The sequence below is a fragment of the Giraffa tippelskirchi genome, chromosome 4, assembly GCF_054371585.1.
Source record: "Giraffa tippelskirchi isolate mGirTip1 chromosome 4, T2T-mGirTip1v1.2.pri, whole genome shotgun sequence".
In the NCBI taxonomy this organism is placed as follows: Eukaryota; Metazoa; Chordata; class Mammalia; order Artiodactyla; family Giraffidae; genus Giraffa; species Giraffa tippelskirchi.
Genome location: NC_137278.1, coordinates 42,227,681 through 42,255,295, shown reverse-complemented (window position 1 = coordinate 42,255,295; position 27,615 = coordinate 42,227,681). Strand labels below are relative to the sequence as shown.

The following is a 27,615-nucleotide window of genomic DNA, read 5'->3' as shown; positions in this document are numbered from 1 at the left end:
TCAGTTCAGCAGCAAGAATGACCTTTATTCAAATCCCACGTAGATCCTTTAATCCCTCAGAGGACACATTTGGTCTGCTGGGAAGTTTACATGTCCTGTTGTGAATCATATTCCCACTGACTATTTTTGCAAAGAGCCCTACTTATCAAGACGTTATTACAGCCATTTGGAACGTGTTTTTATATACAAATAAAGATAGTGAGGGGTTAAAACAGAATTTCTCTACTGTTTTTAAAGAGGGGATTTCCCCAAACTTCAGAAAAAGAATTTGAAACAAGTTAATCCCACTGGAGTGAAAAGCCTTAAGGATAATGACTTCTATTGCTTGGACTCTTACAGACAAAAAGAGAATGATAAATAGGGAGAAACGTGTATTCTGCATCATCCAAAATAAAACAGTCAGCCTTGGATTCCTTCCTTACCCTAAGCCAGTCTGTAGAATTAAGAAATCTAATTATGTAATGTGGGAAATGATTTCTAAATATCTTTAAAAGATTATTTGTTGTCGTTGTCATTCAGTTGCTAAGTCACGTCTGACTCTTTATGATCCAATGAACTCTAGCACTCCAGGCTCCTCTGTCTTCCACTATCTCTCAGAGTTGGCTCAAATTCACATCCATTGAGTCGGTGATGCTATTCAACCATTTCATCCTCTGTCACTCCCCTCTCCTCCTGCCTTCAATATTTCCCAGCATCAGGGTCTTTGCCAATGAGTCAGCTCTTTGTATCAGGTGGTCAAAGTATTGGAGCTTCAGCTTCAGTCCTTCCAGTGAATATTCAGGGTTGATTTCCTTTAGGATTGACTGGTATGACCTCCTTGCTGTCCAAGGGACTCTCAAGAGTCTTCTCCAGCACCTCAGTTCAAAAGCATCAGTTCTTTGGCACTCAGTCTTCTTTATGGTCCAACTCTCACATCTGTACATGACTACTGGAAAAACCAGAGGTTTGAGTATATGGATCTTTGCTAGCAAAGTGATATCACTGTTTTTTAATACACTGTCTAGGTTTGTCATAGCTTTTTTTCTAAGGAGCAAGCATCTTTTAATTTCATGGTTGCACTCATGAAATCACCATCCGCAGTGATTTTGGAGCCCCCCAAAATAAAATCTGTCACTGTTTCCACTTTTTTCCCATCTGTTTGCCATGAAGTGATGGGACCGGATGCTGTGATATTCGTTTTTTGAATGTTGAGCCAGCTTTTTCAATCTCCTCTTTCACCCTCATCAAGAGGGTTTTTTTTTTTTTACCTGATCTAGTTTGGCAAGTGAACTAATTTCTCCATGCCTCAGTTTTGTCATCTGTAAAATGGGGCTAATGAAAAGGCCTACCTGCTAGGGTTGTTGCAAGGGTTAAAGAAGCTAATATTTGAGCAGACCCAGAGGTGCATTTCAAGGGAGAACTTGCTGCCCAGAAGCAGGGAGGATAGGAAGCAGACAGGCTCCAGCTCTCAGCAACGCCAGTGTGCCTCAGCCACACAGTTGCCTCGCCCAAGGCTGTGCCCTTCCTAGGGGAGCCTACATTTGTTGACTGAGTGAGGTGGGGGTAAAAGGCAGGCCATTCCAGTCCCACACAGGATACTCTGACAGGCAGCACACGCCTGGCAACACACCTCCCCTGGCTTCCTGAGCCCGCAGTACAGTTTGACTTCTCGTGGGTTTCTCGGCTTCCTCTTCAAAGGTGTTCATCCCTAACGAGCATCTTACACACCAAACTCTCTCCACTATTGCTTCCAAAGAACTCAACCAGAGACGGCATTTGTCAAGTTTTTAGAGAGATACCTGGAGCGTAGCGAACATTCTGTGCTGTCCTAAGTTGCTTCAGTTGTGTCCAACTCTCTGCGACCCTATGAACTGTGGCCCCCCAAGCTCCTCTGTCCATGGGATTCTCCAGGCGAGACTACTGGAGTGGGTTGCCATGCCCTCCTTCAGGGGATCTTCCCCACCTAGGGATTGAACCCAACGTCTCTTACATCTCCTGCATTGGCAGGCAGGTTCTTTACCATTAGCACCACCTGGGAATATTCTGTAAGCACTAATTAAATAAAATTAAATAAGTAATAGGGAGAAGCAGCACCTTCATTGCTCATTCCTCTTAGAGAAGATGTTATAATTAATGTTCAATATCAGATTACTTTAAAGAGATTGAGAGCCTATCTCATTAGGATGAGAAAACAATAATACTGCTAATAAAGCTACTGACATTTCTATGCTTGTGCTTTGGGATTTTTTTTCACTATTATCTTTTCTGCCCTTGATCTCACCAATTCAACATTTCACTGCTTACAAGTGTACTTTCTGACAATTATTACTTAGGTTCAACAACCTAATGTTTAGGTTGCTTCATGTTTAGGTTGAGTTTATGTGTAACCCATGGCATCTACAATCAACACTTCTCAGGGATGGGAAGGATCTCTCAGGGCATGTCTTTATATGTCAGTCCAAAGAAGATTGTTCTCAGGCTGTGCAACAGAGGGAAATGAGTAGACTCTGGCCTTGGGACCCTGGAGGGGTCCCTCTAAGTGGGAGGTTTATTTTTTAAAATTATTTATTTATTTATTTTTGGTTGCACTGGATATTTGTTGCTGTGCGCGGGCTTTCTCTAGTTGTGGTGAGTGGGGGCTACTCATTGCAGTGGCTTCTCTGGAGGAGCACAGGCTCTGGGTGCACAGGCTTCAGTGTGTTGTGGCCTAGAGCACGCAGGCTCCAGTAGTGGTGGCGCATGGGCTTTAGCTGCCCAAGGCATGTGGAGTCTTCCCAGGTCAGGGATTGAAGTGATGTCCCCTGCATTGGCAGGTGGATTATTATCCACTACACCACCAGCAAAGTCTGGTTCTGAGGTTTTATTTCATCTGCAGATCTGCATTATTCAGTAATTCATTCATTGACTCATACATTCAATCAATAAATCTTTGCTCCCAGTTTCACTTCACTTCAGGAAGAAGAAAGACAAGAATCTGCTCTCAAGGCTCATACCCTCTGATGGGGAAAAGCCACACCAGGTAATAAACAAGACAATTAAAGATGGAGGGACAATGTGGACGCAGTGCAAGAGTCCTGGCTGGAGCCTATATTAGGAACTGTCTCTCATGGAAGGTGACATTTGAGTGAAATATTTAAGAATAAGAAACCCAAAGAAGTGCCTGGGGAAGCACGCTTCCCCAAGAGCAAGTGAAAAGACCCTGAGGAATGAGTGTGCTCGACTGTTGGGAAAACTTCAGGAAGGTCAGTTTGGGCTGAAAAGCAGTGAGCAGGGGGAGGAATACGGCCCCCAAGTAAAGATGGAGAGAGAGGGCCAGCTCCCACAGGGCCTTAAAAGCCATGGAAAGGAATTAGGGTTTCATCCTAAACACCATGAGAACTCACCTCGTGATTTTAAGGCGAGTCAATGGTACATGATTTATGTTTTTAAAAGAACATACTGATAATGTGAACTCAGCATTGAAGACAGACCTGAATTACAGTTTACAAAAGATGTGGCTACTCTCAGATACTTGGATGATGCTCTATTTTAGCACTGTGCCGTAATTTCTAAGGGCTTTGGGGTGAACTGTGACTGTTTTAGGAGCTGCTATCAGGGCACTGAGAATGAAACCACATTGTAGATTAAAACCAACATTAGACCTGAGGAAACATGCATCCTGCCCATACTCAGAAAGTCTACCCATCCTCTCTTCTCACTGAGCTCATTCCTTGTTATTTCTAACTATAGAATATCACCTGACATTGGATAGTTTGAATAAATCATCTAAAGCAACCCTTAGTTATAGCTTCTCTAGAATAACTGTCAGCTGTATCACTTTATGAAATGGGATGACACTTCTTCTGCCCGGTCAGAAGACTAAACAGTGACTAAAAGAGAAGCCTTTTAGTCACTAACAGTGACTAAAAGAGAAGCCTTCTGAAAGACAAGAACTCCTGCCTTCCAGAGAAAAACATTTTGTAAATGCAACGTGCTTGTCTGTGGTTTTTTTTTTTATAATATAAATTTATTTATTTTAATTGGAGGCTAATTACTTTACAATATTGTAGTGGTTTTTGCCATACATTGACATGAATCCACCACGGTTGTACATGTGTTCCCCATCCTGAACCCCCCTCCCACCTCCCTCTCCATCCCATCCCTCTGGTTCATCCCAGTGCACCAGCCCTAAGCACCCTGTATCATGCATCAAACCTGGACTGTCGATTCGTTTCACATATGATAATATACATGTTTCAATGCCATTCTCCCGAACCATCCCACCCTCGCCCCCTCCCACAGAGTCCAAAAGACTGTTCTATACATCTGTGTCTCTTTTGCTGTCTCACATATAGGGTTATCGTTACCATCTTTCTAAATTCCATATATATGAGTTAGTATACTGTATTGGTGTTTTTCTTTCTGGCTTACTTCACTCTGTATAATAGGCTCCAGTTTCATCCACCTCATTAGAACTGATTCAAATGTATTATTTTTAATGGCTGAGTAATATTCCATTGTGTATATGTACCACAGCTTCCTTATCCATTCGTCTGCTGATGGACATCTAGGTTGCTTCCATGTCCTCACTATTATAAACAGTGCTACGATGAAAATTGGGGTACACACGTCTCTTTCAATTCTGGTTTCCTTGGTGTGTATGCCCAGCAATGGGATTGCTGGGTCATATGGCAGTTCTATCTCCAGTTTCTTAAGGAATCTCCACACTGTTCTCCATAGTGGCTGTACTAGTTTGCATTCCCACCAACAGTGTAAGAGGGTTCCCTTTTCTCCACATCCTCTCCAGCATTATTGCTTGTAGACTGTTGGATAGCAGCCATTCTGACTGGCGTGAAATGGTACCTCATTGTGGTTTTGATTTGCATTTCTCTAATGATGAGTGATGTTGAGCATCTTTTCATGTGTTTGTTAGCCATCTGTATGTCTTCTTTGGAGGAATGTCTGTTTAGTTCTTTGGCCCATTTTTTGATTGGGTCATTTATTTTTCTGGAATTGAGATGCAGAAGTTGCCTGTATATTTTTGAGATTAATTATTTGTCAGTTGCTTCATTTGCTATTATTTTCTCCCATTCTGAAGGCTGTCTTTACACCTTGCTTATAGTTTCCTTTGTTGTGCAAAAGCTTTTAATTTTAATTAGGTCCCATTTGTTTATTTTTGCTTTTATTTCCAATATTCTGGGAGGTGAGTCATAGAGGATCCTGCTGTGATTTATGTCGGAGTGTTTTGCCTATGTTTTCCTCTAGGAGTTTTATTGTTTCTGGTCTTACGTTTAGATCTTTAATCCATTTTGAGTTTATTTTTGTGTATTGTGTTAGAAAGTGTTCTAGTTTCATTCTTTTATAAGTGGTTGACCAGTTTTCCCAGCACCACTTGTTAAAGAGATTATCTTTTCTCCATTGTATATTCTTGCCTCCTTTGTCAAAGATAAGGTGTCCATAGGTGTGTGGATTTATCTCTGGGCTTTCTATTTTGTTCCATTGATCTATATTTCTGTCTTTGTGCCAGAACCATACTGTCTTGATGACTGTGGCTTTGTAGTAGAGCCTGAAGTCAGGCAGAAAGACAGAAGACTGGCTGAATGGATACAAAAACAAGACCCCTATATATGTTGTCTACAAGAGACCCATCTCGAAACCAGGGACACATACAGACTGAAAGTGAAGGGCTAGAAAAAGCTATTCCACACAAATAGAGACCAAAAGAAAGCAGGAGTAGCAATACTCATATCAGATAAAATAGACTTTAAAACAAAGGCTGTGAAAAGAGATAAAGAAGGACACTAATAATGATCAACGGATCAATCCAAGAAGAAGATATAACAATTATAAATATATATGCACCCAACACAGGAGCACTGCAGTATGTAAGACAAATGCTAACAAATATGAAAGGGGAAATTAACGATAGCACTATAATAGTGGGAGACTTTAATACCCCACTCACACCTATGGCTAGATCAACTAAACAGAAAATTAACAAGGAAACACAAACTTTAAATGATACAATAGACCAGTTAGACCTAATTTATATCTATAGGACATTTCACCCCAAAACAATGAATTTCACCTTTTTCTAAAGTGCACATGGGACCTTCTCCAGGATAGATCACATCCTGGGCCATAAATCTAGCCTTGGTAAATTCAAAAAAATTGAAATCATTCGAGGCATCTTTTCTGACCACAATGCAGTAAGATTAGATGTCAATTACAGGAGAAAAACTATTAAAAATTCCAAGATATGGAGGCTGAACAACACACTGCTGAATAACCAACAAATCACAGAAGAAATCAAAATATGCATAGAAATGAATTGAAAATGAAAACACAACTACCCAAAATCTATGGGACACTGTCAAAGCAGTGCTAAGGGGAAGGTTCATAGCAATACAGGCTTACCTCAAGAAACAGGAAAAAAAGTAAAACAAATAACCTAACTCTACACTTAAAGCAACTAGAAAAGGAAGAAATGAAGAACCCCAGGGTTAGTAGAAGGAAAGAAATCTTAAAAATTAGGGCAGAAATAAATGCAAAAGAAACAAAAGAGACCATAGCAAAAATCAACAAAGCCAAAAGCTGGTTCTTTGAGAAGATAAATAAAATTGACAAGACATTAGCCAGACTTATCAAGAAACAAAGGGAGAAGAATCAAATCAACAGAATTAGAAATGAAAACGGAGAGATCACAACAGACAACACAGAAATACAAACGATCGTAAGAGACTACTATCAGCAACTATATGCCAATAAAATGGACAACTTGGAAGAAATGGACAAATTCTTAGAAAAGTACAACTTTCCAAAACTGAACCAGGAAGAAATAGAAAATCTTAACAGACCCATCACAAGCACGGAAATTGAAACTGTAATCAGAAATCTTCCAGCAAACAAATGCCCAGGACCAGACGGCTTCACAGCTGAATTCTACCAAAAATTCAGAGAAGAGCTTGTCTGTTTTTGATTTTCTCTTTCAGGCCGGGTGAGCATCTACTCACTGAAGACAGGCTGTGGAGGAGGGGCCTGCCCAGGAGGAGAGCCCAGATCCAGTGGGAAGAGAGGGGTGGAGCCTGGGAACAGCAATGAAGTGGAGGAGCCTGGCGGGGGAGGAGCTGGGATCACTGGGGAAAGTGCCCATGAGACTAATGTGCAAAGTGGGCATTACTGGCCAGGAATAGAGTTTTGCGAAGGAAGATTCCGAACCAGCGTCAAGGAGGACATCTGTTAGCAGAGAAAATATCAAAGGATAGAAATTTAATATGTGTATCTCTGCCTCAGTCATCTGAAAAAAAAAAGAAGTATGAGGTTCTCTTCTGTTGATGGGGTTTTTACCGGCATTTAAATCAATGGACTCAAAAACAACCAGTCAGCTAGTTTGCTTCCTCTCCTGAAGTTACTTCCATCTATTCCTGGTATTAGAATGAGGACTGGCTTTTAAGAAAGGCTGAAATTTTCCCTCCTTCCCCACTCCACCTGGCCTTACACACACACACACTCACACACACACCTCACATACCAAGTAAGTAAGTGTTAGTCGCTCAGTTGTGTCTGACTCTTTGTGACCCCATGGACTATAATTTCCAGGATCTTCTGTCCGTGGAATTCTCCAGGCAAGATACTGGAGTGAGTTGCCATTCCTTTCTCCAAGGATCTTCCTGACCTAGGGATCGAATCCAGGTCTCCTGCACTGCAGGCAGATTCTTTACATCTGGTCACCAGGGAAGCCCCATTTGTTATACACACACACACACACACACACACACACACACACATCTCACATACCAAGCAACCATAAAAAGTCACACCTAACTCCAAAGCCTCCTGAATTTATGTGATGTGTGACATGCTCAGTCGCTCAGTCGTGTCCTACTCTTTGCAACTCCATGGACTGCAGCCCGCCAGGATCCTCTTTTCATGGGATTTTTCAGGCAAGAATAGTGGAGTGGGTTGCCATTTCCTTCTCCAGTGGATCTTCCCGACACAGGGATCGAACATGTGTCTCCTGCATCTCCAAGCATTAGCAGGCAGATTCTTTACCCCTGAGTCACCTGGGAAGACCTCTAAATTTACAGTTCCAATTAATTCTTACGTTCAAGAGCAACACTGAGCCAGCCATGGCCAAGGTTGTGAATGAATGAAATGTGATGAGTTTAATCCCTGTAGATTACCAATTTGAACTTCTGCAATTTAAAACATTTTCTTCAACTCTTCAATTAATCTTTCTCTATGGGATAAATTAATCATTTGAACAATTTCAGGCCTAAAAATCAACACGTTACCAGCTAAACTAAATTTAGATAGAAAATGTGTTATCTGACTGGAAGTGGAATGAAACCAGCCTTTGAATTCAAAACACTTTATTTTTATTTTCTGGGCTATGCTGCCATGTTGGCAAGGGAGCTCTTAGACCCATTCTGGATACTGTCAGATGGAATAGGCAGTATGCAGGGAGGGATCTACAGTATGAGAAAGGAGAGATGCCCTAAAGAGACTCATATGGAAAAGGAGGGCAAATATTTTAAGTATGAGTATGTGTATGATCGTTTGGGGCTTTTTTAAGAAAGTAAAAAATGATCCTAATTACAACTAAAACAGAGCCCAGCTCAATAAAGGATTGTTGAACAAATAAATGAAGTCTGTTTCCTCTGAATCTCTTTGGTTAGTCAAATTTGGATGCCAAGTTTAAATTCCCAGGTCCCTCCTGGCTGGTGGTTTGTTCAGAAGCTGCCTGTGTTAATCCCTCCTCTGTGCAGTTCACCTTTTAAGAAGTCTAGAAATCTGTGTCACCCAAACATGTTTCCTCTAAAAAGCAAATGACCACCTGGCAGCCTGCCTCCGGAGTTTTCCTGTGCCCATTAGTCAGGATTTCCAGCGGACTGCTAAATCTGAACCTTCATCTGCTTCCACGCAGCCAAGCCAAGCAAGTTTCCATGAAACTACCAGAGCAAGAAACCCTTTATGCCACTTGATGACAAGAAAATAAAATCACAGAGGCAATAAAAAGGAGGACTATAAACCAGCAGATGAAAACAGAAACCTCATGCATAATGAGACGAGTAAAATGAGGCCTGGGGCTCCGTCACGTAGTCCGGTCACATTCCTTATTGGTACAAGGCTGGCTGCACACAGATCTGACTCTTGGAATTACTTAGAGGGAAGGCTGGAGAGGGGGGCACACAAACACAGCCTTGGCTCTCAATACCCACACAAAGCCTGTGTCTTAAAATGCCTTTCATTCATGTTGCCAGATCCACAGGCTGGAAGTAGCGTTCTTTTCTGTTTCCCAGCAGAATGCTTTTTGCTTCCTCATCAGCAAAGACTCCTGTTATCTTTCACAGGAGTGAGCCCCCTTGGGACCTGTGCACTCCCAAGGTGTCTCAGACATGATAAAGGGCCCACAGTGCCATCCCTGGAGTAGGAAGCAATGCATAGCTTTGAAGCCCTGAATTCCTCCTGGGAAACAGGCTCATTATTACCCTCTTCAGCCTGGAGGTTTTCTGAAATCAATCCTTCCTGCACTAAATAATTAAAATGCAAGCAGGAGTCTGGTTCTAGTTTCCTTATAAATAAACTGAAAATAATGAAATGTTGGAAACTGGCACTGATTGCCAAATTTTATGGTTGTCCCCTAATTACACTGGTACAACACAAATTTGTGCGTGTGTCCAAAATAATTATTTGATAACCGTGACCAGAGTTTCTAGAATAATTAAGAACTTTAATCATGTATTGAAATACAGAAAAAGAGCTGATAAATGTTTGCCCTCCTACCTAACTAGGTAAACAAAAGAATGCTGAGTTTGTATATTTTCTGCCTAAGTGATTATTTATCCTGAGCAGAGACTGGCCTGACTAAAACAATTATGGAGCATTGAAAGCCTGACCAGCCTGTAAAACGGTGCATTATCTTATCCCTCAAAGTGGGCTGCAACCACCCTTTGGGGTCTGGGACACGCAGGGAATCAGGCCACAAGACAAATGGGTAAACATTTAGATGTCTCAATTTCACTGTATTTATGGGTGTGGGGAGCACGTCATGTTTATATCAAAAATAAACATGGTGATACTGTGGAACAGAATGCAAAAGTCACACAAATTTCTCAATATTACACACATTTTGAGCTGGCAGCTACATTCATAGGGGTCCTCACAGGTCCTTCTTCATTGTAGAGGTTCTTTGTGGAACCACTTAAAGTACTCTCATAATATCAGGAAGCAATGACTTCTTAAATAAAAAGGCAAATGTTTCTGATGCACAAGTTTCTACTCTAGATCAGATTAGATAGATTATATATATACACACTGCTTGGTCGTCTCAGTTGTGTCCAACTGTGAGACCCTGTGGACTGTAGCCCGCCAGGCTCCTCTGTCCATGGGATTCTCCAGGCAACAATACTGGAGTGGGTTGCCATGTCCTTCTCCAGGGGATCGTCTCAACCCAGGGATCAAACCCAGGTCTCCCGCATTGCAGGCAGATTCTTTACCACTGAGCCACCAGGGAAGCACACACACACACACACACACACACACACACACACACATATTGGAGAAGGAAATGGCAACCCACTTCAGTCAGACATGATACACACACATACATGAGTAAAATGAGTTTTAAAGGAAAAACATCTGTTTCTACTTTATTGACTATGCCAAAGCCTTTGTGTGGATCACCACAAATTGTGGAAAATTCTGAAAGAGATGGGAATACCAGACCACCTGACCTGCTTCTTGAGAAACCTGTATGCAGGTCAGGAAGCAACAGTTAGAACTGGACGTGGAACAACAGACTGGTTCCAAATAGGAAAAGGAGTACGTCAAGGCTGTATATTGTCACCCTGCATATTTAACTTATATGCAGAGTACATCATGAGACTCGCTGGGCAGGAGGAAGCACAAGCTGGAATCAAGATTGCCGGGAGAAATATCAATAACCTCATATATGCAGATGACACCACCCTTATGGCAGAAAGTGAAGAACTGAAGAGCCTCTTGATGAAAGTGAAAGAGGAGAGTGAAAAAGTTGGCTTAAAGCTCAACATTCAGAAAACCAAGATCATGGCATCCGGTCCCATCACTTCATGGCAAAGAGATGGGGAAACAATGGCTGACTTTATATTTTTGGCCTCCAAAATCACTGCAGATGGTGATTGCAGCCATGAAATTAAAAGACGGTTACACCTTGGAAGGAAAGTTATGACCAACCTAGACAGCATATTAAAAAGTAGAGACATTACTTTGCCAACAAAGGTCCGTCTATGGTTTTACCAGTGGTCAGGTATGGATGTGAGAGTTGGACTACAAAGAAAGCTGAGCACCAAAGAATTGATGCTTTTGAACTGTGGTGTTGCAGAAGACTCTTGAGAGTCCCTTGCACTGCAAGGAGATTCAACCAGTCCATCCTAAAGGAGATCAGTCCTGGGTGTTCATTGGAAGAACTGATGTTGATGCTGAAACTCCAATACTTTGGCCACCTGATGCGAAGAACTGACTCATTTGAAAAGACCCTGATGCTGGGAAAGACTGAGGGAAGGAGGAGAAGGGGACAACAGAGGATGAGATGGTTGGATGGCATCACTGACTCAATGGACATGGGTTTGGATGGACTCAGGGAGTTGGGGATGGACAGGGAGGCCTGGCATGTTGCGATTCATGGGGTCGCAAAGAGTCGGACACAACTAAGCGACTGAACTGAACTGAACTGAAAGCACCTTTTAGATAACTGGTTCTCAACTGGAGGCAAGTTTGCCCCATCCCACTCAGGGACATTTTACATTTGTCAGTGCTGGAGGAATTTCTGGTTGTCACCATTTCGTGGTGGTGCGGGTAGCACTACTGGCATCTACCCCCCACTGGAAAGAATTTCTCACCCTAAAATGTCAATAGGGTTGAGGATGAGAAACCCTGCTGCTGCTGATGTGTATACATACACACAGATAGGAAACAAGTGGTCTGAAGGTCAAAGTCAGGCACATGTAGAGAAAGAAGGCACGTATCTACCTGGACCACAGCAGGAGACAAAATCAGCCTCTGAGAATAGGGGTTCAGGTGGTTTAGAATTTGAACCATGAATAGAGCGGTAGTGCAGTCTCTGCAGACTCGTTTTGGGGGGACTATGGAAGGGGCTGCTGTACATGTGGTCAGAGATATGCCAGCCCCTCCAGAAAGCTGCCGTAGTCTTCCCAATGGGAGTGACTCCCCCAACTTGTTACTCTGGGCTGTAGATCTGAGGCCTTTATTATCTTATCTCCTGCATTCTACATAGGTTCCCAGAATGACCTGTGAGCTCCTGCAGGACAACATCCATGCATTTTCAAATATCTCTTCTTGGTGCACGGTATCACAGCACCTAGCCTTGCTCACAATATGGTTGCTGAACTGACGTCAATGCTGTATTTTCCACCCAATATTAGAAATTCTACATGCCTGCATTTGAAAACAAACAAACAAACAAACATATTAAACAGGAAGGAAAGAAAGACACTTCCCTTCTACTATTTCCATCTGGAAAGATCATTTAGCAAAGTCTGTCTTCAAAGAGCTGTGCATACTTCTTTTTTGATGCTAATCATGTTTGACTGCCTCCCCCACCTACCTTAGCCTTTTTAGGAGTTTCCAGCAGTAATGCAGTTCACTCTTGCATTTCATAAAAGGGTCACAGTCTTGGTTAATGTTTTTTAGACACAAATGCCCATAGTCAAAGCCCAGAGCAAAGTTTGCCTGTCTTTCTTTGTACAACTCTTTAAAAACTCAAGCTCTATATTTCATTTATTTGCTAATGAATTTCCCTGTAAGGGATAGTTTGACTCTGCTCAGCTTTAATTATAACAAAAAAAAAATTCATTTAGGCTTTCTGCCTGCTCTCCATGTTCAAAACTATTCTATAGAATGATTGAGAAGGAACAAAGCATTTTTGGAATAAAAGCAATTTTCCAGAATAAAGTGTTCTGGGCAGGCTCAGTATCTTCCTGTTTTTTACATTCCTAAAACATAAGAAATGTAAGACCTCATCTCAAGCAATCCAAGTATCTTCAACTCCACTTACAATGTAAATCAAAGCGTTATTCTTCACCCTACAAACTACTTATTGAAAGATATAACCCAAAATTATTTTCATTCAAAAGCACCTACTCTCAAACCATTTACATTTAGATGGTATTTACACAGCTTTTCAGGAACCAGAAGAACTTTTTAAGAGCTAAGGAGGAATGGTGAATGAGCCCAACCTCTTAACTTTGCAGTGAGGTAACTGAGGCTTAGAAGTCAATTTGAACTCTCCGAACTACGTAATAACAACGGCTAGGACTTATCAAGGGCCCACAGCTTCTCATATCTTCAGCACTTCTACCGTGTCTGAGCCACCACGATATCTTGCTTGGATTGGTGCAGGAGCCTCCTAAGTCCTGCTTTTACTCTGCTTAGGTCAACAAAAAAGTCCTCACTGAGGTTCCTTAAAAAACTAAAAGTAGAGTTACCATATGATCCAGCAATCTCACTCCTGGGCAAGTATCTGGAAAAGACGAAAACTCTATTCCAAAAAGATACGTGTACCCCAACGTTCATAGCAGCACTATTTACAATGGCCAAGACACAGAAGCAACTTAAATATCCATCGACAAATGAATGAATAAAGAAGATGCATTATGTATATACAATGGAATATTGTTCTGTTACTCAGTCGTGTCTTGACTCTTTTCGACCCCATGAACGGTAGCCCACCAGGCTCCTCTGTCCCATGGAACTGCCCAGGTAAGAATACTGGAGTGGGTTGTTTTTCTCCTCCAGGGGATTGTCCCGACCCAGGGATTGAACCTGTGTCTCCTGCATCTCCTGCATCGGAAGGTGAATTCTTTACCACTGACCCACCTGGGAAGCCCACAATGGAATATTATTCAGCCATAAAAAGAATGAAATAATGCCATTTGTGGCAACATGGATGGACCTAGAGATTATCATAGTAAGTGAAGTAAGTCAGAGACAAATATCATGTGATATCACTTATCACTTACATGTGGAATCTAACAAAAGATACAAATGAACATTTGTATTTACATATTTACAAAACAGAAACAGACATAGAAAATGAACTTATGGGTACCAAAGGAGGAAGGGGTGGAGAAGGATAAATTAGTAGTTTGACTTAACAGATACACAGTACCATATATAAAATAGATAAACATCAAGGTCCTACTTATAGCACAGGGAACTATATTCAATAATGTGTAATAATCTAAAAGGGAAAAGAATCTGAAAAAGAATAGATAGATAGCTGAATCACTTTGCCATACACTTGAAACTAACACAATATAATATAATTATATTTCCATTCTTAAAATGATTTTAAAATAATAATAAAATAGAACTACAAAAAGTATCCCCACAAATTCCCCAGTGCCTGATACATGGCAGGCCTTCAGGATGTTTGTGGATTTGTAAAGTGCTTACTATATGCCAGGTACTAATCTAACGAAGGTATGGGAACCAATTACCTAATCTTTCCAATAACACAAGATAGGTGCTATCGTCATCATTGCTGTCATCTTGGATTCACAGATGAAGAAACTGGGGCACAGAGAAGTTTAGTAACTTGTCCAAGATCACCCAGCTAGTTAATCGTAGAGCCAGGATTTGAACCTAGGGCACAGGCTCTTTAATCACAATACTGTGTCCCTCTTAGCTTAGCTAATGATGAAAAAAAACTTCAAAAAGTCTTCCCTATATCAAACTCCCAGAAGTTGAAATATATCAAAGTGCGCTTTAACAACATTAATTGTTTCTTATGACTGCCTAACGTTTTAAAATCATCAATAAGGTGTGATTTTGAGCTAAGACTGGTAAACAAGAGCAAAAGTGTGAGTCACAACTGTGTTGCACTCCAGTCTCGAGTTCAGAGCACACAAAGGGTATGACTGTGGCTTCCTGTCTTGTGCAGGTAATTCTCCCTACTCAACTGAGATTACCATGATTAGCTCTGGTCCATAAAGGGAAAGCTAAGACACAAAAGCCTCAGTGATGTTCCAGGCCACAGAGTCAGCAACCATGGCAGGAAAAGAGTCTCTGAGGGCCCCTCTGAGGTCACACATGTTCCCTGATTATTAAATATAAAACACCAGGGTGATTCACACAATGGAATGTTTAAAATTAAGCCAAGATGTCACCTAATACAGGGTATGTTGATACAACTTTATCTGACAAGTTACATAATCATCCTAATGTGGAAACACCACAAAGGAATTTGTGACTTGGAATGAGGAGAGGTGCACTCCCTGGGAATCACTCCTCAAGAGGTATCAGGAGATGTTCAGTGAGAAACCCACTCGCCTAGATTGAGCAGGTGACTTGTAAAAAACAAACAAACAAAACAGCCCAATGAAGGCTTTCTGAGGGCAGGCACTGTGCTCAGTTCAATTTGGTGAGACTTAACCAGACCTCTGGCTGAAAACAGTCTCCAGGTTCCCCATCTTTTCGCAAGGCAGGGAGGTCTGTTCCATACTCAGCCTCCTGTTATATAAAAGTCCCTACTCCAAGTCCTCTCTGCCTCTTGCTTTTGGGTCAAATATTTATTTATGCAAGCCCAGAGGCCTTTCATTATCTTTGTACCCTGGAAAGCTCGAAATGGATCTTTTCTCACACTTCGTTGAAATTCTTTTTAAGAAATCTCGAGCTCTGGAACACCACCTCCACCTCCGATCTTCCCTGGATCTCGGCCTCCACCGTCCCACCTGCCCCCCAGGCGCAGCCAGAGAAGGAAGGGGTGGCCGGAGGGGAGGGGCGGGGATGTCCCAAGCACCTGTCACCTTGTAGGCCCCGGCCTCACTTCCTCACCCCCGGCCCCACCCACCCTGCCGCAGGAGAGGACCGACCAGGCGCCCGCCCCTTCGCACGCCCCGACACTGGCAGGCCAGTCCCTCCCGCCCCAGCCTCCTGCCGCCGTCCAATGGCCGAGGGACAGGGCAAGCTGAGCAAGCCGCGGCAGCCCAGCCGGGTCTCCGCCCTGTTCCCGGTTCCCGAGCCGGGCCCCGGCGGCCTTTAAATGCCGCCCTAGGCCGACACGGCGCGGCCCTCGCCACCTTTTTCCTCTGGCGGCGGCAGCTGCACCCCGAGGAAGAAAGCAGCTTAGACTCTGCAGCTCCGTCCCGGCCGCGGCGGCCACCTCCGACCTCGGGGCCCGCGCCGCCTCCCCCGCCTCCCCCTCCTCCTCTCCCTCCTTTCCCTCCTCCTCCTCCGCCTCCCCCTACTCCTCCCCCTCCCCCGGGCCCCGCCGGCCGGGTCGGCGCCGGGCACCCGGGCGTGCGCGCGCGCGTGCCCGCGCGTGTGTGCGCGCCCCAGCCAGCCTCGGACCCGCGCCCCCGCCCGGCGCAGGACCGCCCTGGGATCCCCGCCCGCGAGCCGCGTCCCACGTCCCCCGCCGCCCGGCCGGCAGCCGCGCACCCTGTCGCGCTGCGCGAGAAGATGGCGGGGTCGGTGGCCGACAGCGATGCAGTGGTGGTGAGTGCGCGCGAGGCGCCCCCTTCCCGCGGCCCGCACGGCCCCGCCACCGGCTCCCGCCTGGCGGAGGCCCAGCCCCGCGCCCCCGGCGGGAGAAGGCGCCCCAGTACCTGGTTAGGGGGAGCCGGCTGTGTGCGACCGGAGTGGGGGGAGGGCTGGAGGGGTGCCCCGCGGGAGGACCGCTGGCTGAGTGGAGGTGTTGGGGGCGGCCTGCGGGTGGGGGTGAGCTACAGCCCACTCCGCGCCGTGCAGCCACCGGCCAGGTGTGAGTGTGCGCGGGTGTGCGGGTGTGAGTGTGTTCGGCGCGCGCGCCCCGTGTCCTCTTCCCACCCACCCCCCGCTCCACGACATCCCGGGGATTCCCCCTTGGAAATGGGTCCTAGCCGGGGGCTCGCGGGAGAAGTTGAGCGCGGCTGCTGCACTCCAGCCACGTCCTGGAGGACAGGCCTGGGCGACAGGTTCTAGGGGCGTTTGCGGTTGGAGAGGAGCCTGTCCTCCTCCGGAGCGGGGCTCTGGTTCCCCAGTGGGCCTCGACCTTCATTTTGATCTAGATCTGAAGGGTCTGGGGAGCATCAGAGGCTTAGCTACCTGATAGAAAGGACGGGTTTGGTTCCGGGGTTTTCTGCGGGTATTCGGTGGACTGAGCCTATGTTGTGGGGAGGGCTGCTAGATTCCTCCAGATTTGTATAGGTTCTTCCCCGCTCCTGCTAACACCCACCTCCGAAAGCCTTTGGAAAGCCAATCTGTGTGCTTCTATTTTTAGAAACTAGATGATGGGCATTTAAACAACTCCTTGGGCTCTCCAGTTCAAGCCGACGTGTACTTCCCACGACTGGTAAATGATTTTGTTCCCTCTTTGGTGTCTGCCTGTACCCTCTTGTTTCTAATTGCATTTTCAAATGGGTCAAGTCCTAAGGAACTGAGGGCTGGGCCCTTCCCTAACAGGCTGTAAAGTTTGTTTCTGCTCTCATCCTCTACAGATCGTGCCATTTTGTGGGCACATTAAAGGTGGCATGAGACCAGGCAAGAAGGTGTTAGTGATGGGCATTGTAGACCTCAACCCAGAAAGGTAAGGCAGATTGCTTGTCTCCTATGATGCTGTCAAAAATCTTGGCTTTCTCTGCCCACCCAGCCAAATGAAAAATATGGAGACAGAGTTTGGAGGAAATAAAAGGGTGGCTTTAATCCTCAACCAGAAGAGGGGAGACACAGCAGGCTAGAGCCTCAAGAACTGTGCGCCCCTTCCATGAGGAATCAGAGGTGGGGAGTGGGGATGGTTATATAGATGAGGGGGTGGTGATGAGGAACAAAGGTGTGAAAGTCTTGTATTCTTCCTTTTGGATCATTTCAAAAACAGTCATAGACTGGCCATCAGGTAGCCAAGTAGTTGGGTCCATTGTCTTGCATGAATTGTACTGTGGCCTCCTTTCTGTAATGCAAAAACAAAGGAAGAGAACTGAGGGGTCGTCTGCAAAGAGAGTGCTGTAAAGGTGAGCTCCAAACAGAATTCGATCAGCATATCAGGTTAGTCTTGATTACCTACTACAGATCAGGAACAGTTAAAGTGAAAAAAAGAGCTCAGAAAAGGGCAAGAGAAAAAACAAAACAAAACAACTTTTTCGTCTTTTTTCACTACAACACATACCTATCCAGCAGTTACAAGGTCCTGCTCACTCTTGTGGCTTTCTGCTGCTCTTCCAACCCCCTGTGGCCAGTGTTACTGATTGCAAATGCCAAGAAAGTACTATGTTCCCATGAAAAGAATGTGTATGAATCTCAGCGGTCATTTCTCTAGACAGCTATTTATATCAGAGATTATAAATATAGACCCACATCATTTTCTCTTTGACCCTTAGGGAGGCCAAAGGACTTTTTTTTAATGTTTTTCAAACATAGTGCTTAGAGTAAGAACCTATCAATATAAATGACAACCAAACTACAAGATATTGTTTCCCTTGGTCAATTTCCCTTGGCTGTTTTTGAGTCTTCTGAAATGGATTAAAACACAGATGTGTGGGTAGTTTGGGGTATCTGAAATGTCTACAGTTAGTTATTTTCATCTCTATCAAAGTTTTCTCCAGGGCCACCTCCTGTGGGTAACAAAATAAACTAGTTTGATTGTAATCCTACTTCTCCATAGTCTATCACACCCCTACCCCTGCCCTGTGGAGAGTGTTGGCCCATTAAAAGCTGTCAAATCCAGAGACGAAGAAGGAAATGGGAGCCTGGGTCTTTGTTAAATGTTATTTTGCTCAACCATGAATAAATGAGATGATTTTCTTTTCAGCTTTGCCATCAGCTTGACCTGTGGTGATTCAGAAGATCCTCCTGCCGACGTGGCAATTGAACTCAAAGCAGTATTCACAGACCGGCAGCTACTCAGAAATTCTTGTATATCTGGGGAAAGGGGTGAAGAACAGTCAGCGATCCCTTACTTCCCATTCATCCCAGACCAGCCATTCAGGGTGAGTACCTCGAGGGCTTCAGCTCCAGCCATTGGCAGAATGGTGATATTCTCATCTAAGATGTGCCAAGAGTGCTTTAAGCGGCCAGAATTTTTGCATGTCCAGGAAATTTGTCACCTGATGGTGAAAAAAAGAAAAACGATCAAACGAGCTCTGTTTGGCAATATGAATTAACAGTCAGTAGTAGGTCTTGGTTCTATTTAGCCAATACATGTAAATAAACCCATATTTACATGTCTAGATTGTTAAGAATAAATACTTCTCTGTGTAGTATTCAATATAGTACTAGGCATTTAATAGATAATTGTCCTAAGGTAACTATTTAATAAATATTAATAAATACCTAGAATTTCTTTATTTTTTCTCAACCTTTAAGTAGTACCAGACCATATCAGTTATACCTTTTTTAAGAATAGAGCGATTATTATTTTCTCTTGTTCCCTTTGCTAATGAGGACTAGCCATGCCGTTGCTCCCCTGGGCTTCCCTGGTGGCTCAGATGGTAAAGACTCTGCCTGCAATGCAGAAGACCCAGGTTCCCTAGGTGGGGAAGATCCTCTGGAGGAGGGCATGGCAACCCACTCCAGTATTCTTGCCTGGAGAATTCCATGGACAGAGGAACCTGGCAGGCTACAGTCCATGGGGTCATAAAGAGTCAGACATGACTGAGTGACTAATGCTGGGTTAAGCAGCCTCAGTCTACTTCATTGTCAAAGCTGTGTGGCTGATAGATTCCTTCCCTTGGGCCGGGATAAGTATAGATTTGCTCCCCACTATCTGTCAGGCAGTAAGCACAGCCCAGACTTCCATTCCCATCAAATAGCACTAGCCGCACCTTCCTCTATGGACAATGCCAAGTAAAAGTTGCAAGTCAGTAATGTGTTAGAAAAGAATTTTCTGACATGTCAGACCTGGTGATGAAGTGTCTGCGTTATACTTTGTTATACTTAGTCGCTTCAGTTGTGTCCAATTCTTTGCAACCATACAGACTGTAGCCCGCCAGGCTCCTCTGTCCATGGATTCTCCAGGCAAGAACACTGGAGTGGATTGCCATGCCTTCCTCCAGGGGATCTTCCCCACCCAGGGATCGAATCCATGTCTCTTGCATCTCCTGCATGGGCAGATGAGTTCTGTACTGCTAAGCTACCAGGGAAGCCCTACACTTTGTTAACATACATCATAATAATGACAACTTGGTTAAAAGCTCCCTGTTTCATATATACCTAACAAACCAAAACTACCCTTAACCTGTTGCTCCTTATCTAGAAATGTACAAGGGCCTTATGAATAAGTCATAATTTTTCTTCCCATCTTGTAGTCTTGGGGGGAAAGAAGAATCTATGACATTGACATCAGTGATAGAATAGAGACTAATTGCCCTTCTAGCATAGCCTAGGGAAGGCACCCCTACCCTTCTCTAGAATGATAATGATCCTGAGGCTCCCCTGAACTGTGACAGTTTCTTAATGGTGACTCTTAATGCAGAGCTCATGAGTGTGAGTAACCAAAGCTTCTGCCCAATGGGATAATGCTCCCCAACAACAAAATTGAGATGGAATCAGCCCTTCTTGGTGACATAATTTTAGTAATAATATGCATTAAATGTGACTAATATCACATATGGAGTCTCTCCTTACATGATAAATACAAATGCTTTTAATAAATACATAGCGCAAAACCAGTGATTAAACTCTATGGTGAATTCCTTAAGTTAGAAAAAAGAGGAAGAAAAAGCTTTTACCATATGGAATCAGTATTTTTGTTTGGCTTAACAAAGCCTTGTTAATTACACATCCTTGGTCCAATGGTAATTACTGTGTATCCTTCTCTGCTTAGTGTTTATCTTGTTTGAATGTCCAGACTGTTTTTACATGCGCCTAATGGGTACCTGCTCTGCCTTGTGAGGGGCTTCTCTGAAGGTGGGATAGAATTGTTCAGGGGATGAGGATGGAGGCATTAAGTGCCATATAGATAAATCTGTACCACTTTATATCACTTTCTGGCATGCAATGAGAAGGGAGAAATAATAAGGCAATTTTAAATCCTTCAAGGACATTGAATAGTGTAGAGCAATGCCTCCCAAAGTGTGTCCCTCATTCCAGCAACACCAGCATCATCTTGGAACTTGGTGGAAAAGCACATTCTTAGACCTTACCCTTGACCTACTAAATGGAAAATTTGGGGGGGGGAGTGGAGCCCAGCAGTCAGTTCTATAGCCTTCTGTCTGATTCCAGTGCACTCTAGAGTTTAAGAACTACTGAAGATGGTGCCTTTCTCTAAAATGAGGTATTTGTTCATTTTTCCCAGCAGAGTTCATTGAAATTATGAACTGAGGGTTTTATTTTGTTTCTTCCAGGTGGAAATCCTTTGTGAGCACCCACGTTTTAGAGTGTTTGTGGATGGACACCAACTTTTTGATTTTTACCACCGCATTCAAACATTATCTTCAATCGACACCATAAAGATCAATGGAGACCTCCAGATCACTAAGCTTGGCTGATGTTTAAACCACGTCTGTTTCAAAGAGCATCAGGTGCCACAACTGTTGATCTGGAAGAAGTATCCTAGCAAGGTCTAAAGACTTAAAAAGAAAACAAAAAGGCAGACTTCACTGTTTCTTCTTTCTGTGCAGTTTAAACCCAAAATGACTTCAACGGTGGTTTGCCCTTAGGAAGCTATCAGAACTAAGACACAGAGCCATTATTCCTAGAACAAAGTAATACATTTATGCTGGATTCTATTCAGACTAAACTGAGATGGATTTGTGACGATTTGTGATTTGGTAATAAGTTATTCATCTTTTCAAAGCAAGGTGATATTTAGAACAAAAGTGCTAAAGACTTAAAACAACAACAAAGACGGTACACAGAAATCAACTCATTTCTGCACTGAAGTGGAATCGTGTAGCACAACCGACATTTTAGTCAGGGTATTTAACATAGAATGTAGGTTGTTCAAGGTTTTTTTGTTTTTGTTTTTTTCTTTTTGCACAGCATAATGTTAACTCAGATTTTTTAAGCTTTCTTGTAGTTATTTATTTCTACTCAGTGTATGTGTTAGAGATGATTAATGTCTCAAGAACAGCTTGTTATGAACTTTTGAATGTACAATTATCTTAGGTCTGAGTGAGGAAATTACCTATTACAGTCATGAGAAAGGTGAGTTTCTACCTTAAAGAGTTGAGTCTTATCCTCCTACTCCTACACTTAGGATCTCTTGATATAAATTGCTGTAAGTGCTTTTGGGAAAACTTTGCAACAGTTCAGTAAGACTGCTTTTCAAATTATTGATGATTATGTTAAATTCTATTTACATTGCTTTTTCTCCATACTGTGAAATTAGCACAGTATTGGCTTCCTTAAGAATAATTAACTACTTTTCACTGGATCTACATAATAGCTCATCAAGTTGTTATTAAGCTAATTGAAAACACATTAAGAGGTGATTGCATCGATAGTTTTTAAAATGGACTATTATATACATTTTTAAAGATATAGTGTGAAAATGATTTGGGAATGCAATGGAAAGCAGAAGCAAATGGCCCTAAATAACTTACTTGGAAATAATTTATATCCACTTAAGCTGTTAACTCATTGTATCACTTTTTTTTATGTGACCCTCACCAATCCCTAAGCAATGCCTTGGAGCTTCAGAGTAGAAGATGCTTCCTACTGTGTGGGCTCTGCTGAGATAGTATGATAAGACAAGATCCAACCTAGGAAATGATCCAGTTAGTTTATCTGAAAAGTTAACTCCCAGGACTCTTAAGTCTTTGAGTCCAGCTAATAGTGTGAATGCTCCAGTGAAACTCTGGGAGTTTCCCTGTACTTGTGGAACTGATTAGGCAGCAGGGAGCCTCCGGGAAAAGCCTGCAGTGATACACACGTCACTGCAAGGCAAGAGATGGTTGGAGTCCTGGGTGCTGGATTTCATAAACTGCATTGGCCTTGGAGAAAAGGACCCTTGGCATTGCTCTGGTCAGCTAGTGGGGGGATAAGGGGGTGCTGGGGTGGGGGTGTATTTATATATAATTTAGGTTTTATTTGTACAGTATACTGCGTCTTGTTATGACACGTCCTTGTCCTGCTTTGCTTTTGAGTTTTTTTTACACAACATGCAGAGGCACTGAAGTGGCCACGTCATTTTCACGTGTCAAGAATGTAGACAGTGTTTCAGTACCAAAGTTTAAGAAAAAGCAAACTAAAATCGTGAATTTTTTTTATAGGTGATATATTTGGATTCTCCTCAGCTTTGAAACTGTTTAGCACAGTTCCATTGAGTTATGTAAGAAGATGCTTTAGCCAACAAGACTGTCTGAGCATTGAAAAGCTTTAGGTCCCAGCTGACTTAACCAGCCATATTCAGCCAGGAGGGCTGTGCTCTGGCTCCAGGTATTTTGGAGCCAGTGACTAACGTTGTGCAGCCACTAGATTTTGTCAAGTGTTTGTAGAGAGACCTAGAGGGCACCCTGAAATATATTGGTAGGGGTTGTGATTCTCCTTGTGGTAGAAGACTGCCCCACCCACAGGAGGTTTTCTTTGAGGGGGCATCCATTCCCACCCACTGCATAATTCAGCAGAAACTAGAGGAGTCGGGGGTGTAACTGTTGGAACTGACACTGTTCTCTCTGCCTATCAGCTAACTGGTTAGCAGCCAAGCCCTGAGGCAGCTTAGTGTAAAGATACACAGTTAACCCTTCATTGTTCTGTGGGGTCAGTGAGAACCTCTTGGTTAAGCTTATTGAAATTTATCTGAATGATGTGATGGTTTGATTCAGGTATAATTAAGTTACTGGGGGGCTAGTCCAGCTGTATTAATCATTATCTGTAAACTGGAAACTGTTCACATCCTCTCATCAGCATGTGAGGTCTAAGGTGGGAACTCAGGATGAAAAGTGCAATTTTAAGCTTCACAGGAAAGCATTTGGGTGTGTAAGGTGTTATTCCTGACCAGAGCTCTAATTCTGCAATATGACCAAAACCAAGGAACATAAATAACAATCAGGCTCTGGGGGAATAATAGGCAGGCTTTAGACAATCTGTTCATTTCTGCATCAAAATTGGAGTGAATGTATGTATCTACTTAAAAGTTAATAGAAGTGACTTCTACTTTCTGGGCTATCCCAGAATTGTCTTAATTTTTTTAAAAATTTGAAACCCCATTTCAAATCATGCCAACCTTAGTTCAAAACTTCCAAAGGGATCATTCTTGGAATTGTTGATGATTTATTAAAATGGCAAATCCTTTCATTTTTATTAAAAAGAAAATATCCAAAAAGAGGGAGGGATCCCTTTTGCCTTGAGAGAAACACCCTTGGCATTTTCCAGCTACATTATTAATGTAGAAATAATGTTCCTATGATGACATATTTTCAAAGAAACACTTTCTTACTTACTGCGTGGTGTAAAATGTTGCTAAATGTGTTTTAGCGTTATGATGTCACTGCTGAAAGTTATTTGCACTATAATAAAGGCATTTTCTACAAAATGGTTTCCAATTTATAAGGTGCTAAATTTGGTACCAGGTGTGATGTACTTGGGCTTCCCGGGTGGCTCAGTGGTAAAGAATCCTCCTGCCAATGCAAGAGACACAGGAGACTCAGATTCAATCCCTGGGTCAGGAAGATCCCCTGGAAAAGAAATTGGCAACCTACTCCAGTATTCTTGCTTGAAAAATCCCATGGGCAGAGAAGCCTGGCAGGACAGTCTATGGGGTTGCAAAGAGTTGGACAGGACTAAACACACAGCACATGATGTACTTGGCACGGACCATCTGGTAGCACAATCCTCCCTCACTTTCACACACTTACTCCAAGACCACTTGTTTATGTGTTGTCCACATTAATAAACTGATCAAGGGAAGGAAAGTGTCTGAGGGGGCCTCAGAGACCTAATGAGTTGTGTGTGCAATGGGTTATTTTAAAATACAATTTGCATATGGTAAATTCACATTTTTCTTTATGTGCAGTTTTGTGAAGTTTAATACATGAATGGATTCACATAATCACCTCAAACAGGATACAGAATCGTTCCATCACCCCCCAAAACCCTCTTGAGCTGTCACTTTATGGTTAAATGTGACCCCCACTCCCAGGCCTAGTCAGGCAACAACTGACCCATTCCACTTGCCTATAGTTTTGCCTTTTCCTGAATGTCATATAAAGAGAATCATATAATCCTTTGGGATTGGTTTCTTGTATAATGCATTGAGGTTCATATTGTGTGTATTAAGTTTTTCCTTTTTATTGCTGAGTAGTATTCCATTGTGTGGATGGACCAGGTTCTTGATTCATTCACCTGTTAAGGATGTAATGGGTTCTTAATAAATTATTAATATAATCTTATTAGCACAGTGTATATACAAAAGCAAGATTGTGTATACAATCTTTCCTGTGGTTTGAATGATTAAGAAAGAAACTTGATCCCTTAGCTATTATGACTACAAATAAAACTGGCTTACAGATGTTTGCCTAGCTTTAGTTATGGGTGGTTTAGGAAAGATAATTTACTCAATATGCTGGATTTAGGGTACCTATTATACCTTAGTTGGTTTTACTAATTCCTTTACTATTATTATTATTTTTTAATTTTTATTTTTTAAGGAAACAAAGCTGTGAGGCTGGTCTTTGTCACAGTTTTTGCAGTGAAGTATAAGCAGGGAAGGTCTTCCCAGTTGTCGCTAGTGGTAAAGAACCAGCCTACCTATGCAGGAGATATAAAAAGACTTTGAGTTCGATCCCTATGTTGGGAAGATCCCTTGGAGGAGGACATGGCAACCCACTCCAGTATTCTTGCCAGGAAAATTCCATGCACAGAGGAGCCTGGCAGGCTACAGTCCATGAGGTCGCAAAAAGTCGGACGCGACCTCATACATACATACATAGGCATGCACATACATACATAGGCATGCACATACATACATAGGCATGCACATATATAGGCAGGGAAAGCCCTGTCAAAGTGGGAACAATTTGCTGAGGCTGCTGGGCAGAGATAGGAGAGCTTCCTCTGCCCCCATGGGATGCAACAGTATCCTTGTTCTATGACAGCATTTTGAATTAGACAGTCAAGAAGATATTTATAACTGGAGTCTCTGAGTGCCACAGACACCTAAGGACCTTTATTCATTCAGCAGGTATTTATTGAGCTCTGACAATTGCTGTTCTAGATACTTGGACACATCAATGAATAAAACAGACCCTGGTGTTTTTAAACTTCAGTATGCTGAAGAATCACCCAAGAAGCCTCCTTAGGGGGTAAAAGTCCATTCTCACACTGGCAAATTATGTTTCAATGGGTCTGGAGTAGGTCTCAACAGTTTGTATTTTTAAAAAACATCCTTGATGGTGTCAGTGGTCCCAGGTCCCGAACTAAGCAGCTCTGCCTTTGGGAATTCCATAAACATTCACTGAATCAAGCTGTTGAGTTGTGCCAGGCTGTGGGATTCTGATCTGTGGGTATCCTTCTGTGAAAACTTCAACTCTGGGGCATCCTGCTCTGCCAAAAAACCACCACGCAACTTTCATTGTAACTTTACAACTATGTCTTTCCCCACCAACCCCCCCCCCGCCCACCCCACCCCCCACCCCCGGTTTAACCTTCCTTGCTCCCACCCCTCCCTCACTATAAACATTGTAGGGAAGGGAAGTGTCTTTCAACCGAGTTGTCTAAGAACCCTCCTTATTGGGGTGGCGTTAGGACCTCACTAGAACCCTCTGTGTGTGTTAGTCGCTCAGTTGTGTCCGACTCTTTGTGTCTCCATGGAGCCCACCAGTCTCCTCTGTCCATGGAATTTTCCAGGCAAGAATAGTGGAGTGGTTAGCCATTCCCTTCTGCAAGGGATCTTCCAGACCCAGGGATCAAACTTGGGTCTCCTGCATTGCAGGCAGACTCTTTAACGCCTGAGCCACCAAACCCTGACATCTGTTTTAAGTAGCAGGTGCTCTGAGAAAGATTAAGATTCTAGAGGAAGCTTACCTCACTTCTTGGTAAACATTTCAATTAATTATTCATTTGCAGAATTGCCAGGGTGGGGCCCAATTTTTCTATAACATAAATATACAAGGTGGCTTGTAACTTGTAAAGAGGGTAGAAGGCAAGTGGTAATGGTCCAGCTGAGCTGTTCACAGCGTGTTGGAAACAAATTTCAAGTCTCCCTTTCACAAAGAGCAGCTGAGTTTGTACCCAGCAATGCATGCCTAACTTGTTTCCTGATCACTGTGTTAATTTCACAATGATTTTTTTTTAAAGTCTCTTGCAAAAGGCAAAGAACTGCTTTGGAAAGCATATATTTCATCATGAATTTACATAGGTATATACAAGGTGCCGAAACAATACTCAACCTAGAGAGAGAAGGGGAAGAAATAGCCACTGACGCTTTCTCTTGCTTTGATACACCCTTCCATCTCCCAGGGAAAGATGGTGACAAGGTGAGTAAACACGGAAGGGAAGCAAGCTTTGTTGTTTGAGAGGACAACACAGACAGTTCTAAATAATAGGCTCTGGCAGTGGCAAGCCAGCCACAGACCTTGGGGATGATGGGTCTTCCAAGCTTTCATGAAGAAGAACAATAAGAAACATTTGCCATTAACTCCAGCACCTCCCTTTCTGTCAGTATTCTGTCATTAATTCTGAAAAGACAGATGCAAATAATCAAAGCTTACCTGAACAGTTAGTCTGGGAACGGGAAGAAGA

General features: G+C 43.1%; 1 protein-coding gene and 1 long non-coding RNA gene across 2 annotated transcripts; one reads left to right on the top strand and one right to left on the bottom strand.

The window, feature by feature from the left end:
* On the bottom strand, positions 1–17,117 carry LOC145544939 (uncharacterized). Its single transcript, XR_014081743.1, has 2 exons — positions 17,047–17,117; positions 1–925 (listed from the first exon to the last, which is right to left on the bottom strand). It is a non-coding gene; the product is annotated as an uncharacterized LOC145544939 (long non-coding RNA).
* LGALSL (galectin like) lies at positions 16,238–24,409 on the top strand. Its single transcript, XM_081588336.1, has 5 exons — positions 16,238–16,458; positions 17,222–17,293; positions 17,439–17,527; positions 18,746–18,923; positions 21,279–24,409. The coding sequence occupies exons 1-5, from the start codon at positions 16,423–16,425 to the stop codon at positions 21,420–21,422; spliced, it is 519 nt and encodes a 172-aa protein (XP_081444462.1). The 5' UTR covers positions 16,238–16,422; the 3' UTR covers positions 21,423–24,409.
* Positions 24,410–27,615: the final 3,206 nt, after the last annotated feature.